General features: G+C 42.5%; 1 protein-coding gene across 4 annotated transcripts; it reads right to left on the bottom strand.

Annotated features, from left to right (window-relative positions):
- Positions 1-3472: 3472 nt before the first annotated feature.
- LOC136518314 (protein LURP-one-related 7-like) lies at positions 3473-5938 on the bottom strand. Of its 4 annotated transcripts, none has more exons than XM_066511964.1 (4): positions 5588-5938; positions 4428-4640; positions 4232-4274; positions 3473-3951 (listed from the first exon to the last, which is right to left on the bottom strand). In XM_066511964.1, the coding sequence occupies exons 1-4, from the start codon at positions 5822-5824 to the stop codon at positions 3752-3754; spliced, it is 693 nt and encodes a 230-aa protein (XP_066368061.1). In that variant the 5' UTR covers positions 5825-5938; the 3' UTR covers positions 3473-3751. The 4 variants fall into 4 exon arrangements, with proteins under 4 accessions (XP_066368061.1, XP_066368064.1, XP_066368062.1 ...); XM_066511967.1 differs by having other exon boundaries at positions 3793-3955; XM_066511965.1 differs by lacking the exon at positions 3473-3951 and adding an exon at positions 3963-4145.
- Positions 5939-10714: the final 4776 nt, after the last annotated feature.

The following is a 10714-nucleotide window of genomic DNA, read 5'->3' as shown; positions in this document are numbered from 1 at the left end:
TCCCGAATAACACCTTCGAAAATGATTCTCACATTCATGTGATGTCATCTTTCAAGTGGTATTTTTTATTCTAAAATCAATGTGCATGTCTCCTACAAGTATTTCATACTTGTGTGCACAAATTTAGGGGGAGGTTACTCAACAAGTTGGATGCCTTGAGACTAACACCTTTTCAAGCTTATCATGTGTGTAGTAGTCTCATTGCAAGGAAAATGGAGTCCCCGGAATTAAGCATCATACATCAAATATCCACCACCTACTGCAAGTGTTATAAATCAAATTGGTTTCCACATGTGGTATTTCTAAATCAATATCTTGTTGATTTCACTTTGGTATTTATATGTTTTCTCCATACATTATATAGATTAAACTCCCTTGAGCATTAATTTGTCAATTATGCATAAACTACATTCTCCATCATATGTATGCATATATTTAGGGGGAGCTTAGTCTATGTAATGTGAGAGTCAAATTTTGTGACCTATTCCACTCCATATACAAAGGATCACAAAGTTTGACCCTCTCTTTTGCCACTAATGTCTTCATTTTCGGTGTTTGATTCTAAATGGAGAGAATTTGTAGGACCAAAAGCAAGCCCATAATAATAATTTACAAGTGGTAATGATCTGAGAAAGGGAGGATAGTGTATTATGGAGTTAGAGGGAGGCTTAAATTCATAATGCCACATGGGGACATTTGCAAGGGCAAGATAAGTTTTCAAATATGTTTACATGTGGTATCTTTTAGCATCTTACAATCCTGCCTTTTGCATTGCATCCCAGCAAGTAAATAGTTTTTAAATTCTAAAAATTTTATTATTTGCTTGTTTTGGTCGTATTGTCATCAATCACCAAAAATGATGAGATTGTAAGAAAAATTGACCCTAGACCCATTTACTTTGGATTTTGGTGTTTGATGACAAACACAACCAAATTGGACTAATTGATTTGCAAGTAATTATTTTGTAATTCAATAGGATGCAAAATGTGACTTGGACGAAGGCGATGTGATGATCAACACCTCAAGAAAGACATGTGAAGATGCATAGAAGACAAACAAGGTCAAGCAAAGTCCAAGCATGAAGATTGGAACCAAGCCGGACGCAAGATCGCGAAGAAACAAGCTCGACAGAGGTGACCGGACGCTGTCGTAGAAGTGACCGGACGCTCCGATCAAGTGCTAGGCAACACTAGGCGTCAGCAGCTGTGACCAGACGTTGAGCAGCAGTGACCGGACATTGAACGAAGCAGTGACCGGACGCACCGATGACACTGTTCATTATCACGACAGTGTTTTCGGTGTGACCGGACGCAGCAGACTAGACGACTGGATGCACGAAGTGCAGCATTCGATCGAGTCCAGAGAGGTTCCAGAGCGGCGCCAGCGCGACCGAACGCGTCCGGTCGATGATGACCGGACTCAGCCATAGTCCGATCAACGCGTGCGCTCCAACGGTCGGGACGTGATCAGCGTCCGGTCAGTAGCAGAAAGTTGGGTTTCGTCCCCAACGACTACTTTCTCAGTGGAGCTTATAAATAGACCCTCTAACCGGCCATTTGAGAAGTGTGGAGCTGAGGAAACATACCAAGGGTGTTAATGCATCATTTTAGTGATCTCCACTTGCATAGTATTTAGTGATTCATTAGGTGATTAGTGTAGGTGCTTTGTGAAGTGCTTAGGTTGATTAGACCACCGCTTATGTGTTTGCTCTAGGTTTAGGCCTAGTGTTTAGTGAGGTTTGCACACCTCTTACCACTCAGTGCTTGTGTGCACCATTGTTGTACATCGGAGGGGCTTGTATTCTTGCGAAATCACACCAACCGTGTTTGTGGTGTAGCCGCCACCGTGTACCGAAGGGAACAAGTCCCACGACGGTTCGGTCAGAAGCTTATAGTGAAGACGATGGGAAGCGGTTTGGAAGAGGCTTGCCGAAAGGTACACTGGAGACCCACTTGTGCGTGGGAAAGGTCTGGGGCTATCCACGGAGTTGTCCGACCGAGAGCTTGGCCCTTGCGATGGATTCCTTGCGAGGGGCTCCAACGAGGACTAGGGGGAAGCTTACGCGTTTCTCGATACCTCGGTAAAAATACCGGAGTCGTCAACAGGAGTTTGCATATCTCTACCTTACTCTTTAGCTTCCGCATTTACATTATTTGCATAACTCCTTTTTGCAGTAGAGATAACAACACACTAACAAAATCGTAATTACACATTTAAATAGTTTATCTTTTGCATATGTTTTGCTAAGGTTTGAAAAAGATGCCATAGTTTAGAGTTAGAGTTTTAAGTTGCCTAATTCACCCTTCTCTTAGGCGTCACGGTACCCTTTCACATTGCAATCTTGGTTTGTGCTTTCCTTTCCTAGCTTAGTGATAGGCTAGTTGATAGGTTTGAAACCTAGGTTGCATAACTCCTTTTTACGGTAAAGATAGCGACACACCAATAAAACCGTAGTTGCATATTTATATAGTTTATCTTTTACATATATTTTTATTAAGAATAGAATAAGAGGCCATAGTTTAGAGTTAGAGTTTTAAGTTACCTAATTTACCCTCCTTTTATGCGTGACAGTCGGTTACACGTGCCACCAGGAATTGGAATTCAGGGATCAGGTCTCCTGGACACAAGCCATCATGCTCCACTCCCTTGTTCAGCTCCAACCCAAATACGCAAATGAAGATATAGCTGGATAGGGATCAATGGTGGTCGTCAAAGTTTGAAGGCGGCAAAAACTATGTCCGAGAGCAAGCTGAACCATGTGCTGAAATTGCACTGCAGGTTCTTCTTCAAGCCGGATTGTCGTGAAGGCTCCAGAAACAGAATGGTTTGCCTCCTTGGAGGCCATGATTGCTTGGGTGCCTGTTTCCGAGCCTTCTCTGTCGTGAGATGACTTTGCGGGATCTGCCTTGCCTACATTCCTTTCCCAACCAGAACAAGAGAGCAAGATTTGTGCGTGTGAGCTTATGCAATCGTTGTCCAAGTTGCAAAAGTCAGCTGTGTCTGCTGCTTCCGCATCCCCTGCTGCAGCAGCAGCAGCAGGGCTGTAACCGCACAAACGACCAGAGGCTCTTTCAGATTACATGGAACAGTAGCAGAGTATATATAGATGATAGTGGCACAATACTATTTACAGTTCAGTGAAAAGCACTGAAGGATATCTCTCTTTACCTTTTACGTCTGCTGAAAACATAAGATTTCAAGATGATAACAAATCATCACTAGCGATTTTTATAGGAGTCAGAGGACACCTTCGTTATCAAACCGGATAATGCATATCACTATCGTTCAGACAGACACACCAACGGGACAGTGACAACCCTGAATTCATCCAAGTTCCGGTATTTTGTGCTTTCTTCCAAATGATTGCGCATACTATGCCGATGCACATCACTGTCCAGAAAGACAAGTGATGAGGAACTACAGCAAGAAAAGTGCATAAATGAACACACATGTATACCATACGTATGTACAACAGGCCGAATACATTTATCTTTCTTCACATCATCATCATCATAGTCTGCAAACAACATTTCGGTCGATGAAAAAAATCATATACAAATACAATCTGCTATACCTGATATTTTCTTGGTTTTTAATGAAACCTTGAAACAATGCCAATGCATGCATTGAACTGGCCACGGTCAAATGGCGGCATTGCAGTACATTATCACACGCATCTTCACCATAGAATAGAATAGTTACAAGGTAACTGGACAAAACAAGCTACCGTTTTCTGGGATGCGGGTATGAATCAGCTCAATCCAATTGTAGAACTATATCTCACAGAAATGCTCATACGATTCCGGAGGTGTAAAGATATGTACTGTACAACAGAGACTAAGATCCTCGTCAGAAGGTAAAGCTCAAGTTTAGCATGGAAGTCAGTTGGTGCTGTTAGTCGTGTGAAATAAAATGGTGCTGAGTTCTTGTCACTTGCCCATATGTATGGATCTAGCTAAACAGAATCAGAAAACCACGCGGACATAAGACTCCTTACAAAAGCATTGGGTTCAGTAAGAGCAACTGGTGAGAGATATAAAAAATTAAAATGAAAGAAATCATCCATAATGAGAACAATATACATGATTTATATGTAGTAGAGTTAGCCATCAATGTTTTGAAACCAAAGTAGGCATCCGTATCATCTGTCATTTTTCGACAAAGAATGTGATAATCATTGCCATGACAAGTATGTTATCATTTGCAGGGTAAATAGTCACTCTGAACTTACGCCGTGAATAGATAGTCTTCTTGAGTTTGTACAAGAGATTTGTCTGCACAAAGAGACAATTCACAATTGTTGTGATAAACTGATAGAAAAAATCTTATTCAAAAATGATATATAAAATAATACTTTTAATATAAATCACTGAAGTTACTGCAAAGAACATTTACTGAATCTTGCTAACACAGTTGCTCCATATTACCTGAGCAACGATGGAGTCCCCCTTTATTATTGTGCACGCTCTTCGGAATGTACTTCCTATGAGCCTGTAGCTTGGTTTTGAATCTTCAACGGTGCTTCTTGGTGAGATGAACACATGTACCTCCTTTCGACTTGAAGAAGCAGATATAACTTTTGCAGTGAAAATGATGTGAGTCTGCTCCAAACTATTTCCACTGAATGCTTGCCATTCGCCCTGAATAAAGGAAAAATATGATACACAGCACTATATCAGTCTCCATGGATCCATGTATTTAAGTTCCCGAAAATTGAACATTCATAGTGAAACACGTATGAGCTAACCACATGAAAATAACGCCATTAGATTTTTCTTCAAAAATATGCTATGATGTCTTTGTACTACCTTTACAAGTGTTATAATAAGGAAACATAGTTAAAATCTTGCCCTTGGATCATGAAAGTAAAATGAGATCTATTTGACCAAACAATTAACACCCTCTTCAGAAATGAATTAGAAAAGATGAGTCAAAATTTAAAGAAATCTTCCATGCACCACATATTAAAAACTCTCTCTAGAACCCATATGTGTTGGGGATTCCTTGATGTACTAAGGGTGTTTTCTTTTTTTATGTCTTTCAATCCTGCACTAGCTATTCAGATGTGGTTCGTACTCTGTGATAAAAACATCACAGTTTTTAAACACGAAAGTAGACAACTGAGGTTCTGATTTGTGGCTGTTAGATTATTACTAACTATTCAAGGTGCATCCGAATTGCTGAATTGAAGATATGTTCAGAAGTTGCAACATCTTCCCCTCAAATTCAGCAGGACACTCTGTCCAATTATACAAGCTAGATGTTCAATCTTGTCACAATACCACTCATTTGTTGCAAAGATCACACTACTGTCAAAGTCTCCAACATGAGTAACATTTTGCTGTCCAATTCAGGACCATCACATAGGTAGAAGCAAATTTAAAACCACAGCAATATTTTTCCGTGTTGAATACTGCTATCACAATTTCCTTAGACACGTTCCAATCTTACGCTTCCTAATAAATCTCCTGGAAATCCTACTCCAGCTTTCTTACACCCTCATCCAAGAAACAAAATTAGTTATCCTCAATCCACAACCATGGACCAAACCTAGTACTGAAGCAGGAGCAAAGAAGCCGATAATCACCTGGCCGCTGCTCCTGACGGTGACCAGGACACCTCCAGCGTCATCCTGGAGCGCCGTGGCCCAGCCGGCGCTGCCCGCGACGCGGAAGGCGAGGCGGCCGGTCGCGTCGTGCATCGCCATCTCGGGTCCCTTCTTGACGACCTTGAAGTCCACCGGGACGACGGCCCAAGCCACGGGCACGGGCGCCTGCGCCGGCGCCGGCGCAGGCGGCGGGGTGCAAGTGGGGTGCTGCTCCATATCAAGATTAAGGACTTAGAAGCAATAATCAGGTGAGTCGGAAGAGGATTTTCCTGGGAAAAGGCGCGAGCAGGTGGGTTGGTGGAGGTAGCCAGGTAGGGAGGAAACCAAACGAAGGACGGAGAGATTGAAAAGCGCTGAATACAAATAAGAGTTAAGTTGATTGATTAGTTGCTGCGGTGGCGGCCGGCGATTGCGTGGTTGCGTTTGGGTTTTTCCTTGGCGAAGCCGACCAGATGACGCGGACAGCGACCGTTTTTTTTTTCCACCTCTTATCTTAAGTACAGCAGTAGAATCTGATCGCGTATAGACACACATCACCATACACACACCTCACACACATGATATATGAATAAATCTATAACTATACCTAGACAACGAACACAACTGAGAGATACTCGAAGATCATTAGACTTCGAGCATGACATATAGGGAACTACTGTTCTCGAGTGAGACACCGTTGAAGCTAGGCTTCGAACACGGGCGAACAGCGTGCTCACCTGTACGGCTTACCAACCGAACCAGAGCTCGTTCTCAGCGACCGTTGATTCTTCTTCCTCTGGACGGCGGAAACAGGATGCGTACGAAATGCTTCGTTTGGACTCTGGCGATCTGAAGAACCTGTTGGGCCGGCCTGAATTCTCATAGCCATGTTTAGTTGCAAAAAATTTTCTCAAAAAGTGTTACAATATCTATTACATCGAATCTTGTGATACGTGCATAGAGCATTAAATGTAGACAAAAAAAAACTAATTGCACAGTTTGGTTGAAAATCGCGAGACGAACATTTTAAGCCTAATTAGTCCATAATTAAACACTAATTGCCAAATAAAAACGAAAGTGCTACAATAACCAAATTCCCAAATTTCACCCAACTAAACACAGCCATACTCTAGCTTTCTCACACAAAATTTCTTTTTTAGCCGATTCTGGCTCCTTGAGACTGCAAGTACGGTACGGTATATTTCTGTTTATGGGTACGGCGGAGTGTTTCATTACATTGGCAGTGTTCGGCTGGCCGGCTTTGGCGGGTTGGCGTCTTTTTTTTCAGCTGAAACAATATTTTTCTTCCAATATTTTCTAGCTGCTACATTATTTTTCAGCTGCTACAGTGCCCTTTTAATGCCAGCCAAACACTCTCGGTTGTTTTCAAAACTGTCGTATTATAATAAAATGAAATTTGATGAAACATCCACTCTCAATGCAAAGTTTTATTTCATGGTTTCGTAGGCATTTAATTCTAAGAGAGTTGATAATCGTGCCAAGAGAGTTTCGTCCTCATAAAACTCATTTCTTATCTCTTCATTAAAACATTATTATGTCATCAAAAATGCGTATGTGGTGGGCTATTAAATGCAAATAAAACCCTCATGAAACTCCCTCCGAAACCAACCTTAGAGTACAGCCCCCCAATATCATTTATGATCCCATGAAACTATCATATACACGACAAAAGACTATTTACTTCTCCACCGGTTCTCCAGTAGTCCTTTTTTCTACCAAAAATATCTCCGTCACCCTTATATGTGAGCATTTTACAGGCTGAGATGAAAAAACCTGGTTATTTCAGGACGAAAAAAATCTCGTCGAAAGATGTGATGAATAGCAAGGATAGAAAGAGTTAGGGCAAAATGGATAGTAGATGTCTTTTTGTGATTATTGGATCCCTCGATCGACCGTGATCCTCTCATTTATATAGAGGGGTGGTTTTATCACAATTAAAAACAATTCCAAGACACGTTTCATAAGTTTCCTATGCAAAAACACAAACTAAAACCGAGTTGGCGTTCAACCAATCTTGGAATAGCAGAAAAATTGGCCTAGCCGGTTTTATCGGGGTTGGACCACCTTGCCAAACCGCCTACACAGTGGAACTGGCCTAGCCAGTTTGGGAATCTGGCTAGGCCAATTTTGGTACAATAGGTCCAAAAACCAACTTGTTTTTCTTAGACCCCACTTTCGTTCGACGTAAATTTAACATCTCGACGCTAGAAACTTATTAGTGGAGTCAATTATCCTTGTTGGCACATTTTAACTGTCAACACTTGTCAATTATATTACCAATAGATTCAAAATTATTTACACATGGTAAAATTGCTTGGACAAGCAACATGAATTCAAAAGAGCTTAATTTCCATATCTTTATAGAGTTGTTATCAATTACTAAAAAGGGGAGATTGAAAGGTCCTTGTGTGGTTTTGTTACTTGAGTGACAACCCTAGGTGGACTAATTGTGTTTATGTGAGATACATAGGTGATTAGTCCACAAGTATATGTGTGTGAGCAACATATACCGTGAAGGTGAAAATGGTTTGGAGATGTTGCAAAGCTCACACATGTGATGATGAAGGAGCTTATTGCACATGAGACATGGCATTGAGTCATGTGATCAAGGTGTAGAAGATCAAAACAAGACTTGGCTTGATGGACCAGTTGCAAGCGTGAAAGACAAGTCGGAGGCTTTGGAGTGATGGACCGTGTGGCGGTGAAGCTTGAGCAAGACTTGGTGCTGATGGACGAAGACAATGGTGAAAAGCAAGTGAAGTCAAGATCGATGAACCAATATGATCACGTGATGATATGAAGTGGATCATATCATTGTTGATTGTGTTGGTGCATGTGTTGCATTGACATTGGAAGAGATGGAATGGGATGCGCAAGGCAAAGGTATAACCTAGGGTATTTCATTTCAACGGTCATAGGTGTGTAGAGAAGTTTATGACCGGGTTTAGGATAGATGGTCGTACTATCAAGAGGGGCAAATTTGTTTGCATATCGGTCATCTAGTGCCACTTGAGTGATCTAACTTTGCATCGTCGCTAGGATTGAGTGGTGTGACAAGTTAAGTGGCTAATCCTTTGGAAAATGATTGTGAAAATGCTAACACATACACATGGTGGTGTACACTTGGTGGTGTTTGCACATTTATAAAAGGAGATGAAGTTGAAGTTGATGTGGATCAACTCGGTCAAGGAACGAAGGCAAGGGGTCATAACTCCACCAGCGGAGTGTCCGTCCGTAGAGTGTGGATAGTACGACGGTGTGTAACACCCTAATGTTGCATTTTCTAAGAAAATAGTCAAATTGATTTATTTAAGCAATTTATGTGAGCATTCAAACATAGGAAAGTAATAATTTTTATAAAACTAAAATCAAATATAAGATTAGCTACAAGTGATGCATACATGCTGCTGCATATTTATTTTTGTGATGAATGGTTTTGATTCAAAGTCCAAATAAATTCAAAATCTAATTGAAAATGGATTTGGAAAATTATTAGAAAAAGGAAAATAATTATTTTTTTCCTCTCCCTCCCTTCCTTGATTCTCGGCCCGCTCCTCCCGCCAGCCCAGCTTCCTCTCCCCTCCCTCTTCTCCTCATTTCTGGCCAAGGCCTAGCCCGAGCAGCCGCGCCAGCCTGGCTCAGCCTCCCCCTGGCGCCCCGCGCTGGCCTAGCCCCGCGCCGGCCCAGCAACCGCGCCGGCCTAGCTCCGCGCCAGCCCAACCGCAGCCGCGCTGCTCGCCTCAGCAACCGCCGCGCCCAGTCGCTGACACCCGTCCCTGCCTGTCAGTTCCCCCACCTTCCTCCCGTAACCGCAGCGGCGGTCAAGCCACAACCGCGCCCGCTCCACATGCGTCGTGGGAGCGCCCCCTCCCCGCGCCTCGGCCTCTTTTTAAGCGAAGCCGAACCCCTCGCACGTCCCTCTCTCGCTCCCCGCTCTAGTTTTCGCCCTCGCTCACGCCTCGGAGGCCGCAACCGCCGCACGAAGAAGCTCCGAGGACCGCCGTCCGCCGTCCGCGTCGCCCATCTTCCCCGAGCCGTCTCCGACCCCGATTTTCCCTGCTGTGAGACCCCCATGCTCCCCTCTACCTCCCCAAGCCGTTTGAATTGAGTTTGGTGGCTTCTAGCGCCGTAGATGGCCGATACCCTTTCGCCGTGGCAAATTTGTTAAAGAGCCCCTCCCTTTTCCAGAAATAGAACCCGCCGTCCTTAGTGTATTTCCCCATGTACGCTTTCTCATTTTGAAAGCGTAAAGTTAACTGTTTTAGTTCAAAGTACGTTTTCAGTATTTACAGAAATGCTATTTGAACTGTTTTGCTTATAAAATTGTCGTTTTAGCTCCGAATTGAACCGTTCAAATTGCGTTAGCTTTGTAATTTCATTATCTACATGTTAGTACCACTGTTAATCAAGTTTGCAACTTTTAAATTTCATGGTTAGATTTAATTGAATATATTGCTATAGGAAATCCCGTTTAAATCATAACTTTCGCATTTTAGCTCCGTTTTTTGTGAACTTCGCGTTGACGTGATCGTAGCGAGACATAGATTATTTTCATAAATATTTTATCTTGTTTTCTATACTATTGGTGTACTTTTCTAATTATAGGAATATTTGCTTTGCATGAATGCCTTTGGAATGTTGTATGTTGCCGTGTTGGTCGCGTTTAGACGGTGAGGAGAATGTTGGAGACCAAGAATTCTTCGACGACCAGCAGGACCAGCAAGAGTTTATGAACCAAGGCAAGTATAGCATGGGCCTACCTTGATGTCCTATTTCACTTTAATCAATTACTCATGTGCATGTGTCTAATTTTGATAACCCTAAGGACATTCTAGACAGTTGATGAGTTGTTCCCTTGACTCTTATGGGGTAATTGCATATGGGTAGATTACTAGTGCTCTAACTGAACATGATCTACATGATGATGAATGGTTCTACGAAACCAAAAGTATAACATGATTTATAACAACTGATCCATAGGGCGAAGGGGCAAATGACTGTTGATCATGTTGCTCCCGGCCCTCCATAAGGACTTATCTGTCGGCAAAAGCTGGGACTGACAGTGCAACCGGGAGAGTCATATGGCTCTGACTTTAGCTCAGTAAT

This window comes from Miscanthus floridulus, chromosome 17, assembly GCF_019320115.1.
Source record: "Miscanthus floridulus cultivar M001 chromosome 17, ASM1932011v1, whole genome shotgun sequence".
Classification (NCBI taxonomy): domain Eukaryota; kingdom Viridiplantae; phylum Streptophyta; class Magnoliopsida; order Poales; family Poaceae; genus Miscanthus; species Miscanthus floridulus.
Note: the sequence above shows the minus strand (reverse complement) of the source record. Positions and strands in the feature narration are given on the sequence as shown.